A 15806-nucleotide genomic window follows, 5' to 3' on the forward strand; every position below is an offset into this window, starting at 1 on the left:
AGTTTTTTTGATTTGCTTTTGTAGGAGAGGACTTTTTCCTGAAGATGTATCTATGGTTTTGGTTGGGTAGGGCACTTTGGCTTTGATTCTTGATGTGTGTAGTAGCATAGTCTCCATATAATTTATCTGGCTGTAATCAGTGTCAATGGTGTCTGTGATTTCTTCAGTGGCTTAGGGTGCAGCTTTTAGTGGAAGCTGTTCTGTAGTTTTTCTGGGGATGGGGATGCCAGATAACCCAGTTGTTGGTCTCCAGTAGGGCCAATGGCAGGCCAAACACGCTTAACTTAGGGCTCCAAGGAGGCGCATGCTGGCATTTATGTTAGTGGGTCCAGGTGGACCAATTCTGAGGCCTCCAGGTGGCCTACTTTGGTACAGGGAATGGCAGCAGTGGACCAGACAGGTAGGTGGGTCCTTGGGCCCCTGGGCAGCAGTTGTGGCCTGGACAATGACAGTAGCAGTGGTAGGACAACCCTTTGGATCCCAGCTGGTCTGTGCTGGTCTTGGCAGTGGCTACACTGGGCTGAGTGGGCCATTTCCAGGCCACAGATGGTGTGTCCTGGTGTGTGCCACCTGTGGTTGTATGGCAGGCTAGGTGGGTTCACCCTCATGCTCCAGGAAGGAGTGCTTAGGTGCCAGTGGGTGTAGACTGGGCAGAGAAATCCCTACGCCTCAGGATAGTATGCTTTGGCACTTGGGCAGAGGCAGGGGTAGTGAGCCATGCAAAGCAGAACTTTCCTCAGGGTCCCCTGGTGATGTATACAGGTGCTGGCTGTGGCATGTAAAGGTGGGGTGATCTCCAGACTTTCAGTGAAGTGCTTAGGTGGGAGCAATAGTGGCTGTGCTGTAGTTCTGCTACTGCACTTTCAGTGGCAACAGCTGTAGGCAGGTGGCTGGTGAGCACACACTTTGTCCCTAGGTGGTGGCTGTGGGCAAGAGAGCCTGTGCTCAGTACATTTAAAAATGTGTAGCAATCCTGTTCCTGGGGTGGGGTCTTGATGCCAGTGGCTTGTGCTTGGCTCTGGTGGCAGCCACCACCTGTAGTGGCATCTGCAGGTGGGGGATGTCAATGGAGCACAATGGATGTGGAGATGCAGGAACTGCTGGGTGGGCCCCAGGGCAGGATGCAGCCTGGTAAGGGCTGTGTTCTTACAGGGGCACCATGTTATAGGTGCATAGGATTTGGAAGGTGCATAGGACCCAATGTTATCTCCTTCTTTGGAGCAATGCCATCATGCAGTCTCCAGGCAGCTGGTTTTAACCTGAAACTATTCAGGGCCCACAAGGGTTGAGGGGCTCTCCAGCTAGGATTGGAGGAGTCCACAGTGGGAATGTGGACTGCTGGGGATCACTTACTTACTCTTTCCCCGCATTTGGAACCTCTTTGGGCTCTTATCCTAGCCAAGCAGGCTGCTTCGCTTCTCTCTTCTTCCTCTTCTGAGGTGTTTCCTGTTCTCTGTTGGGACTCCAGTGTCTTCTCCTAGATGACCTATACTTGCTATTTAAGTTCTTCCTTATGAAGAAGGTGACTTTCAGATGCCTCTAGTCAGCCATCTTTGAATGCCTTCCTCAGTCTTTAAATTTGATGAAGTTCAATTTGTTGATTTTCTTTTCACTTCTATGGACTGTGCTTTTGGTGTCATGTCTAAGAAGTATTGACCAAGCCCTAGGATCTAAAACTTTTCTCCTATGTTCTAAAAGTTTTATGGCTTTATGTTTTACTTTTAAGCCCATGGTCTGTTTGAGTTAATTTTTGTATGATGATATGAGGTTTAGGTCGAAGTTCATTTGTTTTGGCTTTAGATAGCAGATTGCTTTTGATATCTGCACCATATTTTGAAAAGGCTTTCTTTCGTTGAATTGCTTTTGCACCTTATTCAAAAATTAGTTGGCTGTACTTTTATGGGACTATTTCTAGGTTCTTTGGTCTGTTCCTTTGATCTATATGTCTGTCCCTTTGTCATTTCTGCACTCTGTTGATTAGTAGAGCTAGACAATATTAAAAGAAAAACTTTTGAGAATTTAAACTTAGCAGAGTTTATTTTAGCAAAGAATGATCAGTGAAGTCTGCACTCCTCACAACCAGAAAAGGTTCACAGAGATAGATTCCACAATGTGGCCAGTGAGTACTTACAGACGAAAAACAGAAGTGAGGTACAGAAATCATTTGATTGGTTACACCTAGGCTTTTGCCTTATTGGATATGATCCGGTCAGTTATCTGCCTGTGATTAGTGGCAAGGTTGGCTGCTTATGATTGGCCAAGACACGACTGCTTATTACATTCTTGAGCTAGGTTTTCAATTTAAGTTAGGTTGTAGTTCATTAGGTGGGAACTGAAGGTATGGAGACAGCCTCATGCCAGTGGCCTCCTGCATATTTATTGATTGATTGATTGAGATGAAGTCTTGCTGTGTTGCCCAGGCTGGAGTGCAGTGGTGTGATCTCGGCTCATTGCAACCTCTGCCTCCTGGGTTCAAGCAATTCTCCTGTCTCAACCTCCCTAGTAGCTGGGATCATAGGCGCTCACCACTATACCCAGCTAATTTTTGTGTTTTTACAAAAGAGGGTTTTGCCATGTTGGCCAGGCTGGTGTTAAAACTCCTGACATCAAGTAATCCACCCACCTTGGCCTCCCAAAGTGCTGGGATTACAGGCATGAACCACTGTGCCCAGCACCTCCTGCTTATTAATAGTAGTTATCTTTAATATTAGGTAAAGTGGTTCTTTTCTACTTTTGTTCTTTGTCAAAATTTTTAAAGATATTTTAAGGTCAGTGTCTTTACATATAAATTTTAGAATAAACTTGTCTGTGGTTATAAAAAGTCTTGAGATGTTTGGATAGGAGTTGTAATAAACTTACAGATTAATTTGGGGAGAATTGACATCTTTATTATGTTGAGTCCTCCAATCCATGAATGTAGTAGGGATGTCTCCATTTATTGAGGTCTCCTTTGATATCTTTCATCAGCAATTTATAATTTAATATACAGATCCTGTATGTGTTTACATTTTTTTTAAAAAAAGATTTAAATAAATTTTTATTTTTTAGCATGATTGTAAATGGTATGTTTTAAATTCCAACTTTTACATGGAATGATATTTTTGTGATTATTTCATAGGAAAGTACTCAACTTGTACTTAATTCTATGAGAGAAATCTTAATGGGCATTAAGATGGGAGACCAAGTTAAGTTTCAAAACTACAAGTCATTTTTCAAAAGTTATATTAACAACAATTTTGTGTGTGTGTAAGAATAATTATAATTAGAATGGATTTGGTTTAGAGAAAAATAAAAGCACAGAATTCATATGTTTCAGAAATATTTTATGTTAAGCTTTGTTTGAAGTAAGTTTAGGTTATCTGGAATATTTTGTCCAAATTCATTGTAGGACTTAAAATTCACATTAATAATTGGCAAATTCATATGTGTGTACTTTGATCAGGATGTATAGTCCTGCTCAAAGGTGGTAGAGAGGGAGACAGAGGGTCATGTAATTGGAATGCTGAGAAAAATTTATTTAGCATCTTAAAAATTGATTAAATTACAAGCATTTGGAACCTCCATTCTATAGGACAGATGATAAAATAATATTATCAGTAGGGTAACACAAGAAATACGAATTCAAAGCCAGTGCATACAATGTTCATTCTTCCAGATAAAGAGACGAATATTAAAACTGTTCAGAGACCACTGGCCATTAAGTTTAGCAAAAATCAGTACATATTTCACAACCTAATATTGATAGGTCTTAAAGGAAATGGTTCCAGTCATATACTATGTTGACCTTGCAAACATAAGCAGAGTTTTTGTGGCACAGTCTAACATTAAGTATTATAAAAGAAAAACATTTTGCCCAGAGATACTTATTGGGGATCCATTTGCTCTGGAAAGAAACTATTAGAGAATGTTGTATCTATATAATAGAGTGATACTCATTAATAGGAATTATTTATGTAAGGGTTTGTTTTTTAGGCTTGGGCATACATAATAACATCAATACAATGACAAAATAATAATTGTAAATGTTGATAACTACATACAATTTTATGTCTGTTCAATTGATATGATTGAATGACAGTTATTTAAAGTTTCTAGCTCTTTCCCCTTGTGAGTGTTGTCAGAATCAAAATGAAGTCACTTGCATCAAACCCTAACAAAAAAAAAAGCCAGAAGGTTAAGAAAGGAGTCCTCACACACGTGTTTATTATGAGAACTGCTACACAGCTTCTCTTAGGGCTCTTCTGCACATACGTCTGTAATAAGAACTTTTGCCAGCAGCCCCTGCATCTCTACATCCATGAAGCCCTGTTGACATTCCCCACCTGCAGTGGCCACTGCAGCTCAAACTGCAGCTTGCTACATGAGTCACAAGGATAGCTAGCTGGATGCACAAGAACACTTGACTGACACAGTCTCCCCTGTATCCAATGTTCTCTTTGTTTCCAAACAAATTGCCTATGCTTTTCCCTTTTGCCTTTAAAAGCTTCTCCTGGTTTCAACCTGTTTGGTTATGCCTGTGGTCTGTATAGCCCGCATATGCTGGATTTGCATATTGCCTGCACACTCCTGAATAAACTCAGTACCTTTGGAGAATGCTTGTTATTTAGGTTGACACTCTTGTAAAGTTGTATTTGATACATTTTGAAGAAAAAAGAAAAGCTGTGGAAAAAGAGGTAGGAACCTTGAGTTTTAGATCTGACTTTGTACTTCAGCCATGGTTTGTGCATTTATGGCCACTGAAGGTTTATATTGGAAGTATTGTGAACAGTTTTTGGCTTAGCATGATCAACTGGTTGCTCTGAAGAATGGATTGGAAGAAGACAATGGGAGAAGCAGAGAGTCTGCTAAATGACGTTGTTGCAGTAAATAAGTAATCCAAGTGTAACCTTACAGTGGTCAAAGAGTAGGCTAATGTAGGTAGGGTAGATGTTTAGGAGGTTGGCTCCAGATAGATGCATTGATTGGGGTGACTGAGACAAAGGAATTATGATATCCAGGTTTCTGGATTGTTCAAATTGTCCATGCTATTCCCTGAGATAGTCCCAGAGAGAAGTCATTTAGGGGAGAGGGATAGGTAGAGAAAATATGAATGTCTTATTTCTATAAAAACTTCCTGATTCTCACAAACTTTTTAAAAATCCCAAATCCAACATACTTCCATAAATGCAGTTTAAACTCATCTATTCTTGATTTTCAGTGTTTACTGTATCTTTGCTATTCATGCTTTGGGCTTATATGGATAATATTTAAATTTAGGCAGTATTCCAGAAGATCCAAATATAAAAAAGCAATGATCAATTTGAATAGTCATTTCATGAAACTATTTTTTATTTTGACAAAGCTAGAAACCTGCATTTTGTGAGAAACCATATATTAGGTAAATAATGGTGCCAGTTGCAATTTAATTTTTAAATCAAGTATAAACCTTTGGTAAGAAATTTGATAAAGTCCCCATTGATAGTCTGTGGATCTATATCAATTGTAAACAGTTCAAACTAACATAAATCTATTATATATCAAAATAACTGTCATCATTGTTTTTTCCCATCTTTAATTGTTTAATGCAGAAAGGATCACTATGTTGTTTCAGGATAACAAATTCAGAAATAACCAGTTTTGGCTGGGCATGGTGGCTCATGCCTGTAATCCCAGCACTTTGGGAGGCCAAGGTGGGCAGATCACTTGAGGTCAGGAGTTTGAGACCTGCCTGGCCAACATGGTCTCCACTAAAATACAAAAATTAACTGGGTGTGGTAGCATGGGCCTGTAATCCCAGCTACTCGAGAGGCTGGGGCAGGAGAATCACTTGAACCCAGGAGATGGAGGTCACAGTGAGCTGAGATCTTCAATATACTTCAACCAAAGCATATATCATAACAGATTGAATACAGAAGCAGATATGACATTTATGTTCTTCAATTAAAACAGATAAAGAAATTTGCAAATATGGGAAATACTACTCAATATTAAAATTTTGTTTTTGAAAACAGTTATTTTTACACACAAAATTATATTACCATGTAGTAACTTTTCATTACTAACATTTTAATTTCTCAAATTTATTTCTAATATAGTAAATACTGATAAACAAAGCTCTTTGGTGTCTTCAATATTTAACACTGTAATGAGATTCTGAGGCCAATCCCTAGAACCACTGTCCTACAGACACAGCCTGCACAAGGGAAACGGACACAGAGGATGAGCTCAAACAGTTGTTTAATTCATAATGAAGCAGGAAAATGTAAGGATATCACTAATTGATGTGGTTTGGCTGTGTCCCCACCCAAATCTCATCTTGAATTGTAGCTCCCATAATTCCCATGTGTCACGGGAGGGACCCAGTGGGAGGTTATTGAATCATGGGGGTGGGTCTTTCTCATGATAGTGAATAAGTTTCATAAGATCTGATTGCAGTGAGCTATGAACATGCCACTGCACTCCAGCCTGAGTGAGAGACCAAGACCCTGTCCCCTGTCTCTTTAAAGAATAAAAAAAAAAAATCTCCCAAAAGTCAAACTTCATCTCACTTGACTCTCTTTGAAACTCTCAGGCTTCTAAGGAAGCCCTTCGTTTGTTTCTCCCAACTCCTTTCTTACTTCCTTGGAAGAATCCTTTCTCCCTTTTCCCCACCTGTCTTCTGGCCCCACAGAGGCCTAGATGACCTGAGCTCACTCCCTCTTTCCTGTTCCCATTGCCTGAACCCTCCACCCTCTGTCCCAAGATTTAGAGCTTCTCCTCTCACCTTCCAACAAGAAAAACTGTGTGGAAAAATTGGACTCTAATGTTTGAGAGGAAAAAAGGTACAAATTCTATGCTGAAGAGGCAGTCAGTCTTTGATACATTCTATCTAAAAGGGTCAGTAGTACACTCATAGGAAACAAGTTATCAATAAACTTTTACCCAGAGCAAAGTGACAGTGCACACACATTCATACTCTCTCTGATGGCGTCCATCAGAAGTATTCAAGACCACCCTAAGGATGATAAAACAGAGACAAGCATGTCTGGCTCCAAAACAACCTTAAACTGCGTGATGCAATCATTGAGGGAAACCCTCCCCCAGAATGAGTGGAGGTTACCAATTCCTAGTTCCCTATAAATACTTCAAGTCCTGTTCTTCAAAAGTCAAGGGTTAAAACAGACAAAATAGAATAGCTAAAATATCCTAAAACATAAAATGGATAAGCATCCTTATCAAGAAATAATATTGATAAAGTTTCTCATTTGGAGTTTTCTCTCCCACCAGGTGGGAGTATATTTTAAAAATTAATCCACTGAAAGGAGGAGTATGATTGACTCGTTGAGGGGGGAGATTTCCAGAATTAACTTTCCTTTGTCCGTATCTCACCCAAAATTGGAACCCTTCAGTTATACTTTCCATCTTAGTAAGAATACTAAGATTTCAAAAATTATTACATATAAACTATAATCTTAACCTCCTCACCCCCAGGTTTAAAAAATGTAGCTAGCTGGTTTTCTGAGACATGATTTTTTTGTTTGGAGGAAGAAATTAAGAATCTGAGTGCACAACGCTGGGGCTGGCGGTGGGGATGAACTGTAAGTCAAAACAAGAGATCTTACTGGGGTGGTGAAATGGTCTAAAACTGTGGTGACGGTTGCACAACTTGGTAAACTTACTTTTAAAAAATCATGTAATTGTAAATTTGAAATGAGCAATTTTATGTTATATAAATTATGTCTTCATAAAGTTATTTTATAATGAGGCAGTGTGCAGAACTCTGAAAACCACATTATGCCCCTTTTAGTAAGGTATTACTCTTATATTTCCTTCTAAATTCCTTCTTTCTTGTTGTATTTTAATCCCTTTGGTATCAGATCTTTTTTAAAATCTTACAACCTCTAAAAAAGCTGGCCCCTTCTTTTAGTTTCCCTATGTGTGTCACTATTTTGGTTCTTTTATATGTAAAAAAATACTTAGGAAATATAACTAGAAGGCAAAATAAATAAAACTCAAGTTACTTTATTCTGCAGAGCTATATGTAAGAAAGTGAGAAACGTGCATTCCCTCCTTCGTTCTTCTGTGTCCTTTCACATGCCTACATATATTTGCTTCCTGGTAAGTTTGCAAGACCCAGGTCTTCTGAGTCTAGATCTGTTGTTCATGCTCGTGGGCCATACTGGTAGAACTAAGGGGCCTACCTTGCTACATCCAGTCATCAGATAAGCCAGTTTTTTCAGTATCTCTTTACCCTTTTTACCCAATGAACTTAAGTATTTGGAATGGTTAACCCTTGTGTATATTATGGGTATCAGATTGAAGAGATTAAAAACTCTGCTTAATTTAACTTTTAATTTTCCTTATAGCTCAAATCTAATCCAAGTGAAAATGAAGAAAAGGAAGCACAGTCTCAACTTATAAAATCTGATGAAATGCAACGTTTGCGTTCACAAGCACTTGATGCTTTTCAAAGTGGAGATTATATTGCTGCCATAGCCTTCCTTGATAAGATTTTAGAGGTAAGGATATACTTTGATATGTCACATACCACAAAAACCTAGGCAGGAAAAAATCAGGTTGGTTCTTGGGCTTTCAGCTCTTAAGTATAAAGTAGTGTTTATGTAGAAAAAACTTGGAATGAAGTTTTCAGTAAATGCACTGAATGCGCTATGGCATGAGAGTTAAATATATTTATACATTGTTTGCTTTGCTATTTTAGTTTGGTTTTGTATGTTTTTGGGAAGAAAACTCTAGTGGTTAGATAATGGGATAAAAGAAGAAAGAGATGGTTGCAGTAAAAGGAAAAATGACGTTCGGAGGAAAGAGGAATGTTTAGAGAAAAATTTCTAGATAATAAGGCAGTTAGAGTTGATAGTATGTTCCTGTAGTCCTAGCTACGTGGGAGCTGAGGCTTGAGGATCACTTGAGCCCAGGAATTTGAGGCTGCAGTGAGCTGTGATTGCACCACTATACTGCAGCCTGGGCGGCAGAATAGGACCCTGTCTAAAAATATTAGTAATTGGCCAAATACCATGGCTCATGTCTGTAATCCCAGCACTTGGGGAGGTCGAGGTGGGTGGATCATTTGAGGCCAGGAGTTTGAGACCAGCCTGGCCAACATGGTGAAACCCTGCGTCTACAAAAAAAAAAAAAGAAAAAAACTAGGTGTGGTGGTACATGCTTGTGATCCCAGCTACTTGGGAGGCTAATGCACGAGAATCGTTTGAACCCGAGAGGCAGAGGTTGCAGTGAGCTAAGATCGCGTCACTGCACTCTATTCTGGGTCACAGAGTGAGATTCCATCTCAAAAAAGAAAAGTTAATAATGATTGATAGGATCCAGAGAGTTCTAGCTAGGGAAACCTAAGTCTAGGTTTCTTTGCTTTCGAAGGAGTTAATGACAACTGATTCCCAAAGGAAGTCTACTGAAATATTCAAATGGAAGCAGTAGTAATTAACATTTATTTATGATTTTCATAGTACTTTGATATACAGTTTCATTTAATTTTGGCAGTAAACATGTGCAGAATGGGCATTTCATTGATAATTTTACAGAAGATTTTGTGATAAGGTCCAGTAGAATTCATGTTTTATTAGGTTATTTTGTTTATGCTTTATTAAGGACATATAGTTTACAGTTTTACCTTCTATAAACTATCCATTTTGACCTAAGTTATTGTCCATGATATTTATGTATGATGTTGATTTTGATATTTTCATATAAGTGAAAAGTTGATATGACTTTAGAACAGCTCTAAGAAATATGCAAAGATACTTCCACCAGCCTTATTGATGAGCTCTTGGGTTTATGATTTGAAGAATACTGTTGTGTTTACTAAACTCTTATGGACTTTTTGGTAAAATAGGAATGGTGAAGCCTCAACCTCCTGCCCTCTCACGGTATTTTTTCTTTCTTTCTTTTTTCTTGATATGAGGATTTATTTTTAAGGAGGTGACATTTTACAGAAGACAATTTCTTTAAATATATATACATATTTTAGAGACTGGGTCTGTGTTACCTAGACTGGAGTGCAGTGGTGCGATTATAGCCCACTGTAACCTCAAACTCCTGGGCTCAAGTGATCCTCCCACCCCAGCCTCCTGAGTAGCTGGGACCACAGATGTGTCCCACCGCACCCAGTTGATACTTTTTTTAAACTTTTTGTAGAGATGAGATCTTGCTGTGTTGCCTAAGCCAGTCTGGAATTACAGGCGTAAGCCACTGTGCCTAGCTGAGAATTTAATTTAGTTATTAGCAGAAAAAAATATTTTGCCAATTTAGAACCTAGATTTTATTTTTTGACTAGAAATTAGAATTGTTGATTAAGTATAAAAATCTGAGAACAGAATATTCTCTTTAAATATGCTTCACTAGGAACAACCCTCCGATAGTAAATGCTATGTTTTCTTATTTTCAGTGTCTTAGAGTTATATAATCGAAGGCAGTAAGAAAAGGGCCTTGTTATTAATATATCCCTTCCCCCATTAGAATTCATTTGCACCATTTTTGGAGAAACTATTTTGTCACATCAGTTTTGTCACATTTAAATTGTATTAGATTTTAAAATAATATTTGCACAATATAAGTCATATTAATTGAAACTTTTCTGTTGATAAAATATGTTGATAAAAAATATGTGGAATTCAACAATGAATGTGGATAATTTTTTCTTTCTTAAAGTCTTATTTTTTTATCCCTCAAGGTTTGTGTTTGGGATGCAGAACTACGGGAACTTCGAGCTGAATGTTTCATAAAAGAAGGAGAACCTAGGAAAGCTATAAGTGACTTAAAAGCTGCATCAAAGTTGAAGAATGATAATACCGAGGCATTTTATAAAATAAGCACACTGTACTACCAACTAGGAGACCACGAACTGTCCCTCAGGTCAGTTCTACTGACACACATCCCATCTGTTTTTATTGTTGGCAGTAAGATGAGCTCATCTTGTTTTAACATTTTAATATTAAGATGGTGGTTAAGGCTGTGTTTATATTGTATATCCATTTATATATTTTGTGTTACTCCCAAGTTACTTTAATTCCATGTAGTTTGTTTTCATGAAGCTGCTTATTAAAATAAATAGGAAGGCTGTTATATTTATAGAAACAAAATAGAGTATTTACTGTATAATGCTAAGTCATTTTAATTTGAATTAACAAATGTATGCATGATACAATGTCATATATATATGTGTATATAGTAAATCATAAGTCTCAGTATGTTTTTGTTTAATTGTTGGAAACAAAAAATATTTTTATTGTGATTTCTGTATTTAGTGTGGAAAACTACTCATCGATTGTTTTGACATGAAGTGTTTTCCTTTTTTTTAAATATGTGAACAGTGAAGTTCGGGAATGTCTTAAACTTGACCAGGACCATAAAAGGTGTTTTGCACACTATAAACAAGTAAAGAAACTTAATAAGCTTATTGAGTCAGCCGAAGAGCTCATCAGAGATGGCAGGTGAGAATATGGTTGTCCCAACTGTCTGGCCTTTCCTTATATGTTGGGTTGTGGGCACAAGTGAACTACAGAACTGCTCTTTTACTCCTCAGCTGTTGAGGGTGGGGTATTCTAGATAGCCCTGGGCTTAGCAAAACTACCAGAATTGTACATTTTTGGAATAGGGGAAAATGTAAATAATAGTAACTGTGTAGCATCCTTACCGGCAGACTTATTTGTGTTACACCAAATATTGATTATCTCCTGTATCAGGCACTGAGCTATGTACTGAGGGTACAGAAATGAATTTGGTGATAGTTTTTGTTCTTAAGAAGTTTATAGCATTGCATGGGAAACAGATATATGAACTGATTATTAAAAGACAATGTGATACCAAATGATAGACTGTACAGAGGATAATGGGAGCGCCAAAGAGGAGTATTTACTCCAAACCAGGATGGTGAAGGCAAGGAGTAAAAGAAAAGCTTTTTTAAGAGAAGATGATAGATATTTAAATCCTAGTTCTAAAGAGTAAATAAGAGTGGGCAGAAGCAAGAGGCTGTGTCTGTGTGAATGTTGTTTATAGGGGGTTTATAGGCTGGGCAGGAGGAGACTGAAGAGAGTAGAGGGCACTGCAGACAAAACCTCCTAATAGAAAATAGGCTCCGATTCCTCTACTTTTGGTACCTTTGTAAGTTGCCATCATGAGAATGCTTTACTCAGTTTCCCCCAACATCTTGCAGACTATAATGTCTTGCAAAACTATAGTACATTGTCACAATCAGTATATTGACATGGGTGCAGTCAAGATACAGAATAATTCCATCCCAACAAGGGCCCCTCATGTTGCCTTTGATAGCCACAACTACTTCCCTCTTGATCCTATCCCTTCCTTAGCTTAGCTTGAGGCAAGCACTAATCTGTTCTTCACTTCTAGAATTTTGTTATTTTAAGAATGTTACATAAATGGAATCATACAGTATATAAACTTTTGGGATGGCTTTTTTTTTTTTTTTTTAAAGACAGTCTCACTATGTTGCTTACCTGTTCACAGGTGCAGTCACAGTGCACTGCAAACTTGAACTCTTAGCCTCAAGTAATCCTTCTGCCTCAGCCTCCTGAGTAGATGGGATTTCAGATGCACATCACCACAGCTGGCAGGATGGGCTTTTTTCCCTCTCATTCAAATTCTTTGCAGATTATCCATATCATATCAATAATTCCTCCTTGTTTACTGTTGAGCGGTTTCTGTGGTATGGATTTACCGCAGCTTGTTTAACCATTTATCCATTGCAGGACATTTTGGGCTATTTCCAGTTTTTGGCTATTATGAATAATGCTGTTTTAATATACAGGTGTTTTTGTGAACATAAGTCTTCATTTCTCTGGAACAAATGCCAGTAATGCAATTGCTGGGCTTTTGTTTATAAAAAGTTGCCAGATGAATTTGCCGAGTGGCTGTACCATTTTTATATTCCCACCAGTAACAAATGAGTGATCTAGTTTTTTTGTATGCTTGACAGCCTTTGGTGGTGTTACAGTTTTTAAAAAATTTTAGCCATTCTTACAGGTGAGCTGTGATATCTCATTGTAGTTTTAATGTACATTTTCCTAATAGCTATTGGTGAATATCATCGCATGTATTTATTTGCTATTTGTATATCTTCTTTGGTGAAATGTCCCTTCATGTCTTTTGCCCATGTTTGGTTTTTTTTTTAATCTTCATTTTATAATTTTTATTTTTATTTTTTAAAATTTATTTTATTGCATTTTAGGTTTTGGGGTACATGTGAAGGACATGCAAGATTGTTGCATAGGTACACACGTGGCAGCATGATTTGCTGCCTTCCTCCCCTTCACCCATATTTCGAATTTCTCCCCATGCTATCTCACCTCCAACTCCCCACCCCCCACTGTCCCTCCCCTGTTTTCCCCCAACTGACCCCAGTGTGTAGTGCTCCCCTCCCTGTGTCCATGTGTTCTCATTGTTCAACACCCGCCTATGAGTGAGAACATGCGGTGTTTGATCTTCTGCTCTTCTGTCAGTTTGCTGAGAATGATGGTTTCCAATTTCATCCATGTCCCTACAAAGGACACACTCATCGTTTTTGATGGCTGCATAATATTCCATGGTATATATGTGCCACATTTTCCCTGTCCAGTCTATCATCGATGGGCATTTGGGTTGGTTCCAGATCTTTGCTATTGTAAACAGTGCTGCAATGAATATTCGTGTGCATGTGTCCTTATAGTAGAACGATTTATAATCCTTTGGATATATACCCAGTAATGGGATTGCTGGGTCAAATGGAATTTCTATTTCTAGGTCCTTGAGGAATCACCACACTGTCTTCCACAATGGTGTAACTAATTTACACTCCCACCAACAGTGTAAAAGTGTTCCTATTTCTCCACATCCTCTCCAGCATCTGTTGGCTCTAGAATTTTTAATGATTGCCATTCTAACTGGCGTGAGATGGTATCTCAATGTAGTCTTGATTTGCATTTCTCTGATGACCAGTGATGATGAGCATTTTTTCATATGTTTGTTGGCCTCATGTATATCTTCTTTTTTAAAGTATCTGTTCATATCCTTTGCCCACTTTTGAATGGGCTTTTTTTTTCTTGTAAATCTGTTTCAGTTCTTTGTAAATTCTGGATATCAGCCCTTTGTCTGATGGGTAAACTGCAAAATTTTTTTCCCATTCTGTTGGTTGCCGATTCACTCTAATGACTGTTTCTTTTGCCATGCAGAAGCTGTGGAGTTTGATTAGGTGCCATTTGTCTATTTTGGCTTTTGTTGCCAATGCTTTTGGTGTTTTGGTCATGAAGTCCTTGCCTACACCTATGTCCTGAATGGTTTTGCCTAGATTTTCTTCTAGGGTTTTTATGGTGTTAGGTCTTATGTTTAAGTCTTTAATCCATCTGGAGTTAATTTTAGTGTAAGGTGTTAGGAAGAGGTCCAGTTTCTGCTTTCTGCACATGGCTAGCCAGTTTTCCCAACACCATTTATTAAACAGAGATTTTTCTGATTGCTTGTTTTTGTCAGGTTTGTCAAAGATCAGATGGTTGTAGATATGTTGTGTTGCCTCCGAGGCCTCTGTTCTGTTCCATAGGTCTATATCTCTGTTTTGGTACGAGTACCATGCTGTTTTGATTACTGTAGCCTTATACAGCTAGTGCTCGACTTATGAACATGGTCGGGACCGCGGACCGGTCGTAACATGATTTGGTTGTAAGTTGAGTAGGCTATATGTACAGTTGAAATGGTGCACGTGGAGATGGTAGTGCTGCCGGAAGCTGGTCCACACTGTTGTACGCCCAGCTGGGCAACATTTGCGCTGCCAGACGCAGAGCAGTCGTGGCTAGCGATTGTGGTTGTAAAGTCGAACGGTCGTAAGTTGCAAGGTGGTAAGTCGATCAATAACTGTAGTATAGTTTGAAGTCCAGTAGTGTGATGCCTCCCACTTTGTTCTTTTTGCTTAGAATTGACTTGGCTATGCGGGCTCTCTTTTGGTTCCATATGAAGTTTAAGGTGGTTTTTTCTAGTTCTGTGAAGAAGGTCATTGGTAGCTTGATGGGGTTAGCGTTGGATCTATAGATTACTTTGGGCAGTATGGCCATTTTCATGATATTGATTCTTCCTAACCATGAACATGGAATGTTTCTCCATCTGTTTGTGTCCTCTCTTATTTCATTGAGCAGCGGCTTGTAGTTCTCCTTGAAGAGGTCCTGTACGTTCCTTGTTGGTTGTATTCCTAGGTATTTGATTCTCTTTGTGGCAATTGTGAATGGCAGTTTGTTCTTGATTTGGCTCTCTTTAAGTCTGTTATTGGTGTATAGGAATGCATGTGATTTTTGCACATTGCTTTTGTATCCTGAGACTTTGCTGAAATCGCTTATAAGTTTCAGAAGAATTTGAGCTGAGACGATGGGGTCTTCTAGATATACAATCATGTCGTCTGCAAATAGAGACAATTTGACTTCCTCCTTTCCTATTTGAATTCCCCTTATTTCTTTTTCTTGCCTGATTGCTCTGGCTAGAACTTCCAGTACTATATTGAATAGGAGTGGTGAGAGAGGGCATCCTTGTCTAGTCCCAGATTTCAAAGGGAATGCTTCCAGTTTGTGCCCATTCAGTGTGATATTGGCTGTTGGTTTGTCGTAAATAGCTTTTATTATTTTGAGATACATTCTGTCAATACCTAGCTTATTGAGGGTTTTTAGCATAAAGGGCTGTTGAATTTTGTCAAAGGCCTTGTCTGCATCAATTGAGATAATCATGTGGTTTTTGTCTTTGGTTCTGTTTATGTGGTGAATTATGTTTATAGACTTACGTATGTTGAACCAGCCTTGCATCCCCGGGATGAAGCCTACATGATCATGGTGGATAAGCTTTTTGATGTG

At 38.5% G+C, this 15806-nt stretch overlaps 1 protein-coding gene across 1 annotated transcript in view; it reads left to right on the forward strand.

Moving 5' to 3' along the window:
- Window positions 1-15806, forward strand: part of DNAJC3 (DnaJ heat shock protein family (Hsp40) member C3) — a 90324-nt gene that overhangs the window by 42303 nt on the left and 32215 nt on the right. Inside the window, exons 5-7 of the mRNA XM_032277499.1 lie at window positions 8325-8477; window positions 10661-10842; window positions 11301-11420. Coding sequence (XP_032133390.1) covers window positions 8325-8477; window positions 10661-10842; window positions 11301-11420 — 455 coding nt within the window. The remainder of the gene's footprint in view (window positions 1-8324; window positions 8478-10660; window positions 10843-11300; window positions 11421-15806) is intronic.

The sequence above is a fragment of the Sapajus apella genome, unplaced genomic scaffold (genome assembly GCF_009761245.1).
Source record: "Sapajus apella isolate SASKATOON/1434 unplaced genomic scaffold, GSC_monkey_1.0 scaffold9, whole genome shotgun sequence".
Classification (NCBI taxonomy): Eukaryota; Metazoa; Chordata; class Mammalia; order Primates; family Cebidae; genus Sapajus; species Sapajus apella.